General features: G+C 40.9%; 1 protein-coding gene across 5 annotated transcripts in view; it reads left to right on the top strand.

The window, feature by feature from the left end:
• PPP2R5C (protein phosphatase 2 regulatory subunit B'gamma) overlaps nucleotides 1-17,242 on the top strand; it is a 91,235-nt gene that overhangs the window by 10,159 nt on the left and 63,834 nt on the right. For all 5 annotated transcript variants that reach the window (XM_077323718.1, XM_077323717.1, XM_077323723.1 and 2 more), the window contains exon 3: nucleotides 4,325-4,484. In XM_077323718.1, the coding sequence (XP_077179833.1) occupies nucleotides 4,325-4,484 (160 nt within the window). The remainder of the gene's footprint in view (nucleotides 1-4,324; nucleotides 4,485-17,242) is intronic.

Genomic DNA, 17,242 nt, shown 5'->3' on the forward strand with positions numbered 1-17,242 from the left:
ATGCATCACTGTAGGATGGGTGAGACTTGTCTTGGCAGTAATATGCGTGAAAAGGATTTGGGGGTCTTAGTAGACCAGACACTGAACATGAGTCAGCATTGTAGCCCAGAAGCTAAAAAGGCAAATGGAATTTTGGGCTGTATTAAAAGAAGTATAGTTTCCAGATCACCCAAGGTGATATTACCATTTTACTCCACTCTGGTTAGACCTCACTTGGAGTACTGTGTTCAGTTTTGGGCACCACAACTGAAGAAAGATGTAGAAAAACTAGATCATGTCCAGATGAGGTCTATGGAGATGGTGAGGGGTTTGGAGACCAAGTTGTATGAGGAAAGGTTGATGGAGCTTGGTCTGGTTAGCCTGGAGAGAAGACAACTAAGAGGTGATATGATAACCATCTTCAAATACTTGAAGTGCTGTCATATAGAAGATGGAGCAGAGTTGTTTTCTGTTGTCCCAGAGGGTCAGACCAGAACCAGTAGGTTGAAATTAATTCAAAAGGATTTTCAGCTAAACATCCGGAAGAAGTTCCTGACAGAGGGGTTCCTCATTGGAACAGGTTTCCTCAGGAGGTGGTGAATTCTTTCTTTGGAAGTTTTAAAGCAGAGACTAGATAGTCATCTGCCAGAAATGCTGATTTTATGAACTCAGGCCTATTGTGAGTGGGTGGGCAGGAAGGGATGTGCCAGTGTTTGTCTCTTGTGGTCCTTCCTTGCATACCCAGGGAATTGCTGATCACCACTCAGGCCAGGTTGGACTCTGGAGATTTTGGTGGGGGGATCACTTGGGCATGAACTTGGGGTCATTGTGGATGGGCAGGTAGGTGTGAGTTCCTGCATTCTGCAGGGGGTTGGACTAGATGATGCTGGATGACCCTTCGAACTCTTTGCTTCTATGATACTCCGGAAGATAGAGACAGAGTTCAACGAGATCTGAACACAATGGAAAAATGGGCAAATGAGAACAAGATGCAATTTAATAAAGATAAGTGTAAAGTTCTGCATCTGGGTCAGAAAAATGAAAAGCATGCCTACTGGATGGGGGATAGATACGCTTCTAGGTAGCACTGTGTGTGAACGAGACCTTGAGGTACTTGTGGATTGTAAACTAAACATGAGCAGGCAGTGTGATGCAGCGGTAAAAAAGGCAAATGCCATTTTGGGCTGTATTAACAGAGGCATCACATCAAAATCACAAGATGTCATAGTCCCATTGTATATGGCACTGGTCAGACCACACCTGGAGTACTGTGTGCAGTTCTGGAGGCCTCACTTCAAGAAGGACATCGATAAAATTGAAAGGGTACAGAGGAGAGCGACGAAGATGATCTGGGGCCAAGGGACCAAGCCCTATGAAGATAGGTTGAGGGACTTGGGAATGTTCAGCCTGGAGAAAAGGAGGTTGAGAGGGGACATGATAGCCCTCTTTAAGTATTTGAAAGGTTGTCACTTGGAGGAGGGCAGGATGCTGTTTCTGCTGGCTGCAGAGGAGAGGACACGCAGTAATGGGTTTAAACTTCAAGTACAACGATATAGGCTAGATATCAGGAAAAAGTTTTTCACAGTCAGAGTAGTTCAGCTAGAATAGGCTGCCTAAGGAGGTGGTGAGCTCCCCCTCACTGGCAGTCTTCAAGCAAAGGTTGGATACACACTTTTCTTGGATGCTTTAGGATGCTTAGGGCTGATCCTGCGTTGAGCAGGGGGTTGGACTAGATGGCCTGTATGGCCCCTTCCAACTCTATGATTCTATGATTCTATATGGAACAAGAAGAGTTGGTATTTATACCTCGTTTTTCAGGACTCGAAGGTTTTCAAAGTGGCTTACAATTGCCTTCCTTCCTCTCCTTACAACAGACACGCTGTGACTTAGGTGGGACTGAGAAAGCTATGAGAGAACAGCTCTAACAGGACTGTGACTATACCAAGGTCACCCAGCTGACTGCATGTGAGGAATGGGGCATCAAATGTAGCTCTGCAGATTAGAAGCCACTGTTCTTAACCACTACATCAGACAGGCACAAATAGAATTGTGGTTTCTAAAATGTTGATCATGAACAGTTCAATAAATATAATGCTAAGAGCGAGAATGTTCAGCAAGGAAATCAGCCCTTGTGGTAAAGTCTACGTGACCTAGCTGTAAGTTCTCATATTGAAGGGATAGATTTACTTGTATTGCTTGAAGTCTTACATTGGAGTAGTCCAAGGAATTAATGTACTTTCCAGAAGATTGTCTTAACGTGGGCTGGGAATTGTCTTTTGCCTTCTTGGAGTGTGTGAGAGATCAGGAAAACAGAAAAAGGAGTAGTATACCATTCGTCAGCTGTTCTCTGAATAGGGAGAGAACCGGAAGTTGCCTACAAAAAGCAGAGAATGCTATAATATTCTTGCACAATGTTTGTAAACAGTTTTACCTATTCCTTGCAAGTGAAATTGTTTCTTGATGGCCTTCAGGGGGCTTCCCCACTGACCTGCTGGTGCTCCTGGTGAATCCTTGATTGCTCTCTGAAACTGGGAGTCGGCCTGTGCTGTCATTTGCAGGGTGGCCCCCCTACTCCTTATAGCACTCTGTTTGCTGCCGAGTGTTGGGTAGCAGAGGAAATAGTAGGTGCTGAGAATACAGAAACTACATGGAATTGACGTAGCCACTGAGCATAAGATATATTCTTGTTTCTACGGGAAAGACTAAGAAATTAGTGTGTTGCTCACATGAAAGATTGTGCAATAAGCTCATAGTACTTCCACTCAGATAGAGCCTCTTGGGGCGCAGAGTGGTAAGGCAGCAGACATGCAGTCTGAAAGCTCTGCCCATGAGGCTGGGAGTTCGATCCCAGCAGCCGACTCAAGGTTGACTCAGCCTTCCATCCTTCCGAGGTCGGTAAAATGAGTACCCAGCTTGCTTGCTGTGGGGTAAACGGTAATGACTGGGGAAGGGAATGGCAAACCACCTCGTATTGAGTCTGCCATGAAAACGCTAGAGGGCGTCACCCCAAGGGTCAGACATGACCTAGTGCTTGCACAGGGGATACCTTTACCTTTACTTCCACTCAACTGTTGGCTGCCTTTTTCTCCACAGCTCATGCTTCTTAAGATGTTAATTGCCCAGACAGGACATTTCAGCTAAATCACTGCTTAAAAAAAAAATACAAGTAGCAAATAAGCCATACTTGAGGATGTTTACTTTCTGCATGTCAATATGCAAATATAGTAGGATGAGGTTTTTTTCAGGTTGTCTGTCCTTGTGCAACTCTCCCTGGACAGGTTTCTGCATAAAGATTTAGGTATACATTGATGTTAGGTTGGCACTGTAGTCAGCTGATTTGTCACCTGACCCAGGCAGTTTGATTGGTTGTTGAATCAGGTTAGATGTTGTCAAGTACTCCATGAAAATGAGTATATCACTGTGCAGGTGGCAGTTTACCTTTGCAAAAAAAAAAATGATCGTGGTATCTCTTGTGGTATCTCTTGTTAAAAGGTAAAGGTAAAGGTATCCCCTGTGCAAGCACCGAGTCATGTCTGACCCTTGGGGTGACGCCCTCCAGCGTTTTCATGGCAGACTCAATACGGGGTGGTTTGCCAGTGCCTTCCCCAGTCATTACCGTTTACCCCCCAGCAAGCTGGGTACTCATTTTACCGACCTCGGAAGGATGGAAGGCTGAGTCAACCTTGAGCCGGCTGCTGGGATTGAACTCCCAACCTCATGGGCAAAGCTTTCAGGCGGCTGCCTTACCACTCTGCGCCACAAGAGGCTCTTATCTCTTGTTATCAAAGCCAATAGTGAGGGCAGCTTTCCTCATAGCCCAACAGCAGTTAATGGGACTGCAGGAATCTCCAGACAGGAACACAAGTTGTCATTAGTGGCAATGATCACTGTCTGGCATGACTGATGACTCCCTCTTTCTTGCTATGGGAACAGCTGGTGTTCTAGGATGACAGCCAAAGAAGCTGTTTACTTTTTATAGAACTTTTGCTGAGTGTTGCTAAAAGTTATGATTTGTTATATATATTTTTTTATTTCATTGCATTTTTCACAAGAACCAGTAACTGACTTGTTTTTTGTAATTAGGGCAAATCTCGAACCTGTTGAATGATGTGTGTCTTTAGTTCTAATAACGCTACTGCTTTAAAACAGTTTATCATGATTTGATAGTATTTCCCACTTAATTGAACCTTATTAGAATAATAAAATGTATTGCCTCATGTTGCTGACAATTCCCCCCCCCAATTTTTTTGACAGAGAGTTCTAGTTTGAACCCAAATTACTGTGCCTTACATGAATAATGTTCTATTTTAAAAGCCTCTGATTGTGCTTTTCTTTTTTTAAACAGGTCACAAGTAAAAAGTCCAACAGCATTCCACCTACCACACAACTATCTAAAATCAAAGTACCTCCTCCGCAGGCTGTAGCGAAGAAAGAGAAACGACAGAGTTCTTCTAGATTTAGTATTAGCAGTAACAGAGAACTCCAAAAGCTGCCAGCTTTAAAAGGTAATTCATTTGATGTTCTTGGTCATGGAAGCATGTATGATTGGAGGGCATATGTTCCCAGGTGTGGGTCTGGTCAATGCCTGCATGGAAGACTTTATGAGAGCCCTGCTTGCATCAGTCACCTTGCAGTGAATAAAAGGCAGGATATGAGTATATCAAATAAGAACAGGATATCATTCATTCTTACATTTGGGTAGAGTCCTGTAAGGTTCATTTATGAGGAGAAAGTCAGAAGCTCTTCTGTCTGGCCTAAGAGGAGTACATTGCATTGCTTGAAAGAGGTCATTCAAGCCTCGCTCAGGGATGCTTGGTGGGGGAGGCAAAGAAGCTAGAGACCAACTGTAAGTACAGCTTACTTTGTGCTTGGCCACGAGTGCCAGATTACATTGGTGTGTTTAATAATTGTCATATCAAGCTGGGACAGCTATTAACTGAGATTTTGGAGGGTGAAGGGGGGGGGGTCCCGTTCACCAAGCATCATGCTGTGGATATATGTTCTGCTATATGAGTTTTCTTTAGTAGTGAGACTGAGGACCATTTTGGAAGGAAATTGAGGTAGAACAACAAAGCCAGCTGCTACCCAGGAAATCGAGCACATGATCAGGTCTTGCTTTCAGCTATAAGACACAAAGATACGACTGCAAGGCAGTTTATATCCTCCCATGCAAATATTCCAGCTGTGCTTGTGGTATGTCGATTGCATCGTAGGTGTTGCTTATCTCAGGAAATTGGCATTTTAAAGCAGGTCTTAAGTTTGCCACAGATGTCTTTTTTTCACAAATTCTGTACAGTTTAATGTTAAAACGGAATGTTTAGGATATGCAGAGTTGTTATGAAATGTGTCAGACCACTAGTTTTAAGTTATATTTAATCTATTAATGCTTTTGAATAGCTTTAAAGGTGCAGGATTGGCTGTAACAGAAGGTACTGTAATCCACTAAGACTTCGGGAAGGGCGGTATATAAATATAATAAATAAATTTAGTTGCCTTTTTATACACTTTTCCCAGGGCTACAATACCTTTGTTGACATATAGAATCATAGAGTTGGAAGGGGCCATACAGGCCATCTAGTCCAACTCCCTGCTCAACGCAGGATCAGCCCAAAGCTTCCTAAAGCATCCAAGAAAAGTGTGTATCCAACCTTTGCTTGAAGACTGCCAGTGAGGGGGAGCTCACCACCTCCTTAGGCAGCAGCCTATTCCACTGCTGAACTACTCTGTGAAATTTTTTCCCCTGATATCTAGCCTATATCGTTGTACTTGTAGTTTAAACCCATTACTGCGCGTCCTTTCCTCTGTAGCCAACAGGAACAGCATCCTGCACTCCTCCAAATGACAACCTTTCAAAAACTTAAAGAGGGCTATCATGTCTCCTCTCCGCCTCCTTTTCTCCAGGCTGAACATTCCCAAATCCCTCAACCTATCTTCATAGGTCTTGGTCCCTTGACCCCTGATCATCCTCGTCGCTCTCCTCTATACCCTTTCAATTTTATCCACATCCGTCTTTAAGTGAGGCCTCCAGAACTGCACACAGTATTCCAGGTGTGGTCTGACCAGTACAGTATACAATGGGACTATGACATCTTGTGATTTTGATGTGATGCCCCTGTTGATACAGCCCAAAATGGCATTCGCCTTTTTTACTGCTGCATCACACTGCCTGCTCATGTTTAGCTTACAATCCACAAGTACCCCAAGGTCTCGTTCACACACAGTGTTACCTAGAAGCGTATCCCCCATCCAGTAGGCATGCTTTTCATTTTTCTGACCCAGATGCAGAACTTTACACTTATCTTTATTAAATTGCATCTTGTTCTCATTTGCCCATTTTTCCATTGTGTTCCGATCTCGTTGAACTCTGTCTCTATCTTCCGGAGTATTTGCCAGTCCTCCCAATTTGGTGTCATCTGCAAAACTTGATGAGTAGTCCCTCCACCCCTTCATCTAGATATATATGATAATCAGAACTCTATTCCAAATTGTCATAGATCTGTACAAAGGTATCACAATACAGGCCATTTGTTGTCGTTCCTTTTCCTAATAATCTCTAACAAGGACAACCTTTTACTATGCTACAGCGCAGAAAGTTGACATTTTCATCAAACTGTCTACCTACCACACCAGGAGCACTTTTCTAGTCAGTCACTACCGATTCAGGCTTGAATTCAGTATATATTTAACATTAGAAATTATTCTGCCCTAATGTACATGGCTTTATACTTGCATTACATTGTCTTTACTACCTTGCTTCCTACTTGCAATCTTCTTTTGTTCTCCCTATCCTGAGTAATGTGGTATTGGCCACTTTGCTGCTTATTCCTAATTCCCAATACGTTATGGACAAATTAAATACCACCTGTCTCTGTAGAATTCCCTGTTTCCTTCCTGTCACTAATCATCATGCATTTAATCCTAGTATCCGCTTCTAGTTATTTAATCAGTTTCTAATCCATGACAGGCCTTCAATGAAAGACTCTGCTACAGCTTTTTTTTCTTAAACCCCCCCTGTATGAATGCCCATCCAGGTTAATTTTTAATTTATCCATTAATCCTCGAATTTCATCTCTTGTCACTTGTCGTTTTCTCAATTTTTCTTAGATATACCTGAAAACTGCAGATTAGCTTTGCTGTAGTAAACAGGTACACATTTGCTACAGTGAAGTCTCCCCGTTTCCCTTTAGCAATCCTTTCATGTATTTGTTATCCGGGGGGAGGGGGGGCCTTTCTGGTCAGTTTCCTGCTTCTGACATGTTTTTTAAAAATTATACTTGCTTGTCGTAATATTTTTGCAGTATGCTCCTCATTCTCATTTTCCTACCTTGTCAATTTACCTTTATTTTGGGAGAGCTTGTTCTGCACCCTGTTTCCCTCAGGTGGACAAGACTTGTAAAGGAGACATTGCTACTTTTTGTGATTCCATTAGCTTTGTTTGTTAATGACAGGCATTCTCTTAAACATTATGGTGCCTTTCCTAATCTCCAATGTTCTATTACCATCTGTCATTTTGGATTTAAGTAAATTATAAGCATCCTGAAAAGATTTTATCTTCTTTTCCACCCTTTGACTAATCCCCTCATTTTTTGACAATTTTTTCTTCTTCTAAAAGCAAATGTCATATTGGACCTTTTTGGTAACCTTCTATTTGCATATAAATGCTGAACTGAAATAGCCCTGTGGTCACTGTTTCCAGTTGGTGCAGCTACATTTTACTTACAATGTGAAGCCTAAACTCTTCCCTAAAAGCTAAAATGATTAAACTGAGGCTGGTGTCACTGAAAAAAAACAATAGTGCTAGGAAAAGTTGAAGGTAGCAGGAAACGAGGAAGGCATAACATGAGATGGATTGATATATGCGTATTTTTGAATGTTAAATTGTGTGCTTTTGTCCCTGGTTTGCAGAATCATTGTCAGACGAAATTTGTGCATGTCACAAAATGTTTAATCTGTCTCCAATGGTTGGTGTGTCTATGTTTTTTTTAAAGAGTCTGTTTTAAATATGTTTTCGTTGGGTTTTCCATAATGGCCATACAGGAAGGCTGGCATACAGTTAGCATTCAAGCCTTGCTATACTTTTAGAACACACATTGATTTCAGCCTTGTAGTGGCAGAGAGAAAGAGTGATAAAAGGTGAGTTCTGGGAGGAAACCCATTTTGTGAATGTTGTTTAATGTTTAATTTTCGGGTTTGTTGTGAGTTGATTTCTTTATACTGAATTTAAAAGTTTAAACCTGAATGGCCTATCATTTGTGTCATCTTATCTTTTGCCTCCTCTTTAACTTTGTATGGTTGTACAGGTAGACTTCCATCTAAAACCTACACTGTGTCCTGGAATATGTCTCCTCTCTGTGCTGTCCTAAACCAATACATGCTATTTTGTTATAGGACTTATACAAATCCTAAACTTAAGAATTGTTCTCTTTAACAAGACAGAAGTGTTCCCTTACAACATGATTGAACTCATGAAGAATTGCTGGAATATGTCTTTAGGAGAGAAGTAATTAGGAAATCTTCTCTATTTGACCCAAATCCCCTTTTCCAAGATATTGCAAACTCTTAAGGAGATGGGCCTGTGCAGACATCTGTTTTATTCTTTTTCTTAGCTGCTCTTGAGATTCCAATGATAGTGAGCATACTCAACATTTGTCAACATGTTTGGAGGATTGCTACCTAAAAATTTATAAACTAATCTTTTGCTGCATACGTAGAGAATTCTCCAAATCTCTAGACAGTCCAGCACTATCTGTGAGCAGGCTGCTGTTGCTGTCGTTGTGGTAGGTACTCGGCTGTGAAGTGCTGGATACAATTGTCTGTATGTGGAGAAGAAGGCAATATGGGAATCTTCATCCTAGCTCCAACTCTCCATGATTCTGCAGGCTCTCTGGGCAGGTCTGCCCCCTACCCCCGTAACTGACAATTGGTTGGTCACTCTGAAGTATATTCATAGTCAGGATAGTTTTTAAGACAACTTATTTTGGTTAATGTACAGTGTCATATTTTTCTGCATACTTGGGAAATCTCTTGAGGACATAGAGATTCTTGTCTTGTCCTTGGGTGATCCTGTTGTGCAGCTTTGTTTACCTAAAGGCCAGACAGTTTACAATTGCATGAAGTGAAGATTATTCCCAGACTCCTCACATTGTCTTACATAAACATTTGTGATTAATGTATTTATTTATAATTTGATTTGTAAGACCGCCCCTCTGGGCCCAGTTGTATCGGGGTGGTGTACAACACATAAAACAGCATAAGTTAAAAACTGTTACTCCAAATAGCATCTGTGTCCTTTCAGGCTTTTCACACATTGTCCTCCCATGCTGATTGCCAGAATCTACATGTTATAGGGGACAGTGTTTTTTTTTTTGGGTGGGGGTACATGTTCTTAGATGTTACTAGCAGCCCAGCCTCAACCAAATATCTGGTGAAAGAGCTCTGTTTTGCAGACCCTGTGAAACAGGGTAAGTTCCAATAGAATTCGTGTCTCCTCTGAGAGCTCATTCTACCAGGTCAGGGACAGAGCCAAAAGGCCCTGGCCCGGATTGAGGCCAGGGGCACCTCTCATGGGCCAGGGACCACCAGCCTGTTGGAACTGGCTGAGCATAACGGTCTTCAGGGGACATATTCAAACTGACTCTGAGTTGGCCCCAGGAGTGCCACTAAATCGCCAAATTATAGAATTAGAATTAGAGGTTTAGGCTTTTCTAAGTTGGTTAACCAGCTCAGCTACCATCAGGATTCCTGTGTATATGCCCTCTATTTGTTACTAGGTATATAATAGTAAATTCTTTGTGTGCTTTTTAAATTTAGCAGTCTAACTTTCTGCATTCTTGGAAAAGTTTTGTGAAGATTCAGAAGCCATGAATTTGGTTGTCCCTTAAGCTTTTTGATACGTCCTCTTATTCTAAGTTAGCTACTGGAGGAGGTATGTAGGGCTTGTTGCTACAACATGTTGAACACTTTTATAGATTCAGGTAAATAGTTGATGTTAGAATATTTTTGAAAGGGATGGGAGAAATTCTAAAAGGATGAGGGGGGAAGTGTGAAGGGATTAAAATTTAAGTTTAGCATTCTTCTCCTTTACAAAGTACTCTATATATTTTTTTTCTTTCATAAAAGCATTGTAGACTGATGCAGAAACTATAATCTGGCAATTTAGTGGCACTCCTGGGGCCAGCTCAGAGTCAGTTCTAACTTGCTTTCCTTAGGGCCACAAACAAAATTTGAGTCCAATGGCACCTTTAAGACCAACAAAGATTTATTCAAGGTGTGAGCTTTTGTGTGCATACGCATGAAAGCTCACACCTTGAATAAATCTTTATTAGTCTTATACATTGCCATTGGATTCATATTTTGTTCTGCTACTTCAGACCAACCTGGCTACCCACCTGAATCAAACATTAGAGTACTTATTGAAGCTGATCATCATGTCTATCTCTTTTGCCTTTTATAGAATCACCATGCAAAATATTTACCTATACGTAATCCTCTCTCGATGACACAATAGGATAGTTGTAGTAGTAATCATAGTTAGTTAAACAAGATATACCTTTCCCAGGTTCCTGCCCAGGTAAATCATCCATATAAATTCAGTGGCAATCCTGGTTTTGGGATTAAAATGGATTAAAATTACCACTACCTAAAAAAAAAATTCAACCAAAATACAAGTAATGTGCATAACACATTCTAACTTGCTTTCCAAATCCAGTTTTTAATTAAAAATAAAAGCATACATTTCACAATTCATAGATTTTTGTCTTGCCCTCTTGAATTCAGGCCTTGGAAAACAGTTGCACCTTTCATAGAAGTCTATATCAAGGTAGGCATCCATTCACAAGTTGCTAGTTGTGCCCATGGGCTTCTGTTGATTCGATCTTTTTTAATTTTAGCTTTTGCTAGTATAGACTAACCATGACATTCTTTGATGTGTTTGGTCCAGAATAGCTGCATGTGACATGCAAGTAACTTGAAAGAGTCTGCTTATCACTTCTTTTGTTGGAGAGCTTGAGGAGCATGCTGATAAGCTATCTTTTGCATTTTTGTAAAATAATCGTGGAATAAAAGTGTTGGCAAAATTGATTGGTGCCACTGGAACAACATATACTATAAAATTATTGGAATGCATAAGGCTTGCAAACCCTCACTTCTAATAACAATTGTTACTATTGGGAGATTATTTAAATTAGAGCCAAATTCCATAGCATTTAAGACTTTGGAAAAATATCTTGATGTTTAGAGGGACAATCATTAATTTTATCAGTTACTGCTTTTATATTAGCTTTATATTGCATTAATTTCATGTTTCTGCCATTATTCTGGCAGTTCTTCCTTTCTTTAAAACAAACAAACTGACAATGTACATGAATATCAAAGATGTTGTAGAACTCTGGAAGGATGGCTTTCTATAAAGGTAATCCCTGCCTTTATTTTATTTTCTTAGTCAAATGAGCAAAGTATGAGTGACTTACAGTTCAGTTTCGACATCCTGCAAAAACCATGATTGGTTTAAAGTAACTGTGTGTCTGAAGGCAGGGAACTCCCTTGTGTGGTTAGTTAGGGGGCTGTCAGACTACAATCTGAAAGTTCTTTTTCACTGAAGTTAGTATAGTTTTAACTGTGGTTAATAAACCAGCCTTTAGCAAAGAAAAAGCATAAAATGTACATATACCGTATTCTGAGCTGCTGTTTGAGGTAGAAAGAGCAACACCAGCAATTAATATTCATGTGCCCTGATTGATACAACTGCATGCTGTAAAATTAGAGTACTATTGTTTGGGTCTTTATGCATGGACTGGAGAATACTTCCATTTCTGCAAGTGGCGCACAATCCTAGGAAGATCAGAAGCCATTGTACAGGAGCTCCCCATATTCGGGTCAGATGGGATTTTGCCTTCCTGTTTACATTCAGTGCCATTGATAAGTGATTTGTGGCCTTATTTTCAGTCCCTGCGGCCAGCCAATCGCCTTCCGTCCCACACCCCTGACTACCCCGTCCTCCTTCCACTTTCATCCAAGGTTCAGAGGCTGCAGATCCCTGCCACATGAAAGTTGCCCCTGCCAGTGGGTTCCCTGCAGCCTTTCCAGGTCCTGGGGTGATGGTGAGGCTATCTGCAGAGTTCTCCCACCCCACCCCAATCTAGTGCCCATTGTATTCCTGAATATAATGGGCTTTGCCCCTAATACAGATATAAGGCCTTGGTTAAAAAAAAATCCCTTCTCCTGTGTCTCTTTTAGTTTTATAGATGATATATATACAAAATCAGGTATCTACCTTAGCAGCCATTCATAAATTGTTTGATTAAACAGTTCCACTAAACCAGCCTTTCCCAATTTTTTTCACCGTTGAGAAAACCCCTAAAATATTCTTCAGGCTTTGAGAAACTGCAGAAGTAGTGTGATCATGTAAAATATGGTTGGGAAGCATAGCTGTGTACATGTCCACTCACCTGTGTCATGAAACCCTGGTTGAGTAAGCCTGCACAACCAATGGAGAGAGTTTCTTGCCTCATAAATTTGGGAAAGTCTTGAAAATGACAGGCAGAAAGCATCACATCACATTACATACATAAAACTGTGAATTGGATACAGCCAGGTCCCCTCCCCTCACTAATTTCATCCAGTTGTCCTCTTTTTTGTACCCTCCCTCCAAGATTGATTTTGTACATCCGCTGCATGGTATTTTTTTGACAAACGAGGCTCTTCCTCCCTTTTTCTACTACTGGCTTGCCTAATGTACCCTGTGCTTGCCTGATGTACTCTAATCTACATTTCTGTTTGACCTCTTCTGAACTCCATTCTCATTTAGTCTCCATTAGCTAGAAGCATTAATATAATAATTAGTTGTTTCCTTTAATTGACATAATTGAAAATCTTTAACAGCACACTTAATTTCACTTCCCATAAGCAGCTCATTATGCAAGAGCTTTCCCATTGATAGGCCAAGCATCTGTATGTAGTCCTATTATTTTGCTATTTGTCTCACTAGCTTTTTGAATATTATTAATTGTACTAACAGGTTAGTTATCTGTGCTCTGGCTCAGCTTCTTTAAATAACAGCCAGTGAATTTAACAAAATATTTCCCCTTGCTGTCGCCCTTAAAAACAAACTTTTCCACTGTTTTTTCCTTCAGCTTTATGTATTTTGCAGCAGTTAATCCAAGCTGTCTGTGTTCTGTTTTAAAAATAAAAAGGGGTCCTGTTACCCAGGCCGTTCAGATTCTTCTGTGAGAAAAGCTGGAATGCTGGTGGAATTACACAGGGCACTGAACTCCCTCTTGAACTCCATTCTTGAAAATCTTATTCTGCTGCCTCTCGGACTTGAGGTTTCAGCAATAATTGCTTGCACAACTTCAAGTACAATCATAATGGCTGAACTGCTGAAACCGTTTGGACAACTTTGAGCTAAAGACTTATCCTTGTTGAACTTTTTTGGAAGAATACTTTGACAAGTGGCTCCGCAACTTAATCCTTTTTTAGTACATTGCCATCTGCATCTCTGTAAATGGTGTATTCAGCCATCTACCAATAATGATTTTCTTCTTGTAAAAAGAAAAGTAACTGGGCTATGTAGCAGACCAGCGATGTGCACGAACACACACAAACAAAACAGTCTTATTGCTTTATATTTTGGCTTAGGAGCATTTAAAAGGTCCTGGGTCTATTTAAATGCCTCCAGAGCCTACTAAACAGCTGATCCTGGGGAGAGAAATCTCTCTGATGGATCAGCTTGGACTGTGTGGGATGGCAGTGGTTCTAACTGGCCCTCTGCGTATAGCCCATTGAACACATGATTCATGAAGAGAAGTCTCTGCGCTGAATTGGCTTGGGCTGTGTGGGGGGTTTCAAATGGCCCACCCCCAGCCTGATAAACAGCTGATCCCAGGAGAGATGCCTCTCAATGGATCATCTGTTTGTTGAGCTGTGCAGGGGAGTGTACTTTAAGCATCTTTCCCAGTCTCTGCAGCAGCGATTTGCTATTTTGACTTTTTATGATTCTGGTCCCAAATCTAGGGAATTGTGGTACAACTGAAAACTGTGGGGAAACCCCAGAGTCAGCATTGATGGGGCTGAGTTTAGCCAAGCCGTATGCACATCCCTACTACTCATTTTTTTTTTACTTAGGATTGCTTTTAACCCTAGTCAGTGGGGTAAAACAAAAAAGTTGTAGAATTTGCAAAAACAAAGACTGATTTAAGTAAGCATGGAACTGGGTTTCATTGGAAAACATTTAACTAATCATAGATAGAGGCATGATTTAGATAGGAAAGCACTCTTTCAAGTCCTAAAAAAATGTTAGTAATTTATTTATTTTATTTTATTTTTATTTTATTTGTTAAATTTATATGCTGCCACTCCTGGGCAGATAAGAATAAAATGTTTGAAAAAGGCCCTGGGTGTTTGAAAATACTTTCTTCTAACATCACAGACATAAGTGTGTTTTTGGGAGGTGGGTTACTACTTTCAATATGTACTGGAATATCTCTTGGGGAAGTGAATATACCTCAAATACAATGGTACAAGCATTTCTATATGACACATGAATTAAAAGTACAAAAATGCACGTCACTTTACTGATCTTGGCAGGCCTATGACACATGCACAAATATTCAGTTTTCGATACCCTTCTTTTTTTTAAATGTTGGATTTTATTGAGAATGCTAATTGGATCTAAACTCTGGATTCATATACATTCTGTTTTTAATTGTAGAATTTATGTTTGTAGAATTGCTCTGCCCTTCTCCTCCTGTTCCTGGAACTAGGACAGAAGCTGCCTCCTTGATGGAGAAAAATAATGATGTGCCTGCCTGCTTGGGGCAGAGACTTTTTTCTTAAGTGCAGAGATATTGTCATGTGTTCTGCATTTCTGCCTGCCATGTGAATGACTCTGTTGATGTCAAGTAATAGTGGAATTTACTGGGTTTCTGTTCAGGGGCTTTTCTCTTTTGACATTGTAAGCTGCTATGAGTCTGCATTAAGTAGTGAGTTTAAAGCCACCCAAATAAATATAATTAAGCATACCAGATACTTGGGCAATCTGGTGTTTGTACATGAAAAGCTCTCTGGGAAATACAGCTCTTGTTCAGAAAAATGTTGCAGTTTTGCACGCTTTCAGTGTGGACACACATGGAAGAAACAAATTCTAAAAGATTGAGTGTGTTAAACTCATTTGACAAAACAGAATCCTTTGGCACCTTAAAGGTGAACACTTTTATTGGGCTTGAGCCATGATGCACTTGGAGGGAACAGAAGCTGCATTGCAAGTGTGAGAGCCAGTTTGGTGTAGCGGTTAGGAGTGTGGACTTCTAATCTGGCATGCCTGGTTCGATTCTGCGCTCCCCCACATGCAGCCAGCTGGGTGACCTTGGGCTCTCCACAGCACTGATAAAGCTGTTCTGACCAAGCAGTAATATCAGGGCTCTCTCAGCCTCACCCACCTCACAGGATGTCTGTTGTGGGGAGAGGAAAGGGAAAGGCCACAAGGAAGATCTGGGCCCCCTTATAGCAAAGTGGCAGCAGTAGCAAAATGCAAACAGCACCCTCTGTTTTCCATCACCCACCACCCTCTAGAATGGGTAACCGGGGATAATTTATATAGACATTGGAGTTTTTGCCGCATCTGTTTTATTGTTTTATTTTGTGTATTATTGTGCATTGCGGTTTTATGGATTTTACTGTATGGTTTTATTGGGGATTTTGTGCTGTAACTCTCCGGGGAGAGGTGAGTAACAAGTCTAATAAATAACAATAATAATAAGGTGATTGGAAGCCTATTTGAGCCTCCTTCGGGTAGAGAAAAGTGGCATATAAGAACCAACTCCTCCTCCTCCTTCTTCATCTTCTTCTTCACATTTGGCACTTTCTAATATTCCCAAAAGTATAGCAGTACATGTTAATGTTCCAGAAAATATTTAAACAATACTTGGCCTTGCACTGTTCGCAGAACCAGTCAAGGATACAAACCCTCCTATTCCTCTAGGAGGCTATTCTAACAACAACAACAAAAATTAGCCTGAGCAATAGCTGATTCAATGGGTGGCATTTTTAGGAGGAAGCTGTTAATGGATCTGAGGTGTTTGGATCATATTTACAGCTGTGGTAACTGGACTCAATGGCTCCATTTATTGTTTTTGTATGTTTTTTGTAGGATAGTTGAAAAGCATAGCTACATGTGCTGGTACAAACAAGTGTTCATTTTTGGCCTTACCATTGTGGCCAGCAAGATGCATTGAGAAGTGCACAGGTTGAGCTGTAGAGAATGAGCCATCCGCTGATGCTTGTCTGGTCTTCTGGTTATCAAATGTATGCTACTCCCAAGTAATGGCCTGTCCTATTTAGCTATTTTTTGCTCATGGGTCTCTCAGTGGCTTATGTCCTATGATTTTTTTTGGATGCTTTAAAAAAACTGCCTACGCTAAAGTACTGTAACTTCCTGTAGTGCTGAGTTCTATAGGCCTGTACTGAATAAAGTGGTACTTTATCTAACCAGCCATCAGTTTCTTTGAGAGGTCTAAGCTGTAGCATAAAAGTAGAACTTGGGGACATTGAAAGACGGCTGCTTCATAACTCTTTGTGCTCTGTTGTTGTTGGATCTTTATCGCGTGCGATTCCCTTCCCAGATTTGTTGAATGAAGCCCCAAATGCTGTGGCCTATCCTTGAAGGGAAAAGGCTCCACTTCTGTCACTTGTAGCTGCACTTTTCTGCACCCTTTAGGTGTAATTTAGGTTGATGCAGAGAAGAATTTCAACTGAAAATTCTTCCAGAGTATGCTACATTAAAGTCATTAATTTCACTTCTTAGTTGTAATTTTGTCATTAATCTTATTTTCTACACCAATGCAGAGGGTAGCTGTATCATCAGAGCTACATAATTGTGTGTGTAAAGTGCCATCAAGTTGCAGCCAGTTTATGGCAACCCCCATAGGGTTTTCAAGGCAAATAATTAAGCAGAGGTGGTTTGCCATTGCCTGCCTCTGCAGTCTTCAGATGTGGATTGTCACAATGTGGAAACTTTATGGTGGGGCAGCTGATACATTGGCCAGCAGTGCCACAAGCTTTAGGTGTTTCTGCAAAAACACAAGCGTTTAAAACAACTTCCTTAAAATGCTGTCAGTAAATTTTGAAATAGTCTTATTTTATATTTGTTCAGTCCATCAGGAATCGGATTTGAGACAATATGTGTTATAGCCCACACTTGAAAGTGAGAGGTGTATCTGTCTGCACACTGAGTAGTCCCTTCTCAGATTTCGGACACTGACATTCAAAT

Source organism: Paroedura picta, chromosome 2 (assembly GCF_049243985.1).
Source record: "Paroedura picta isolate Pp20150507F chromosome 2, Ppicta_v3.0, whole genome shotgun sequence".
In the NCBI taxonomy this organism is placed as follows: Eukaryota; Metazoa; Chordata; class Lepidosauria; order Squamata; family Gekkonidae; genus Paroedura; species Paroedura picta.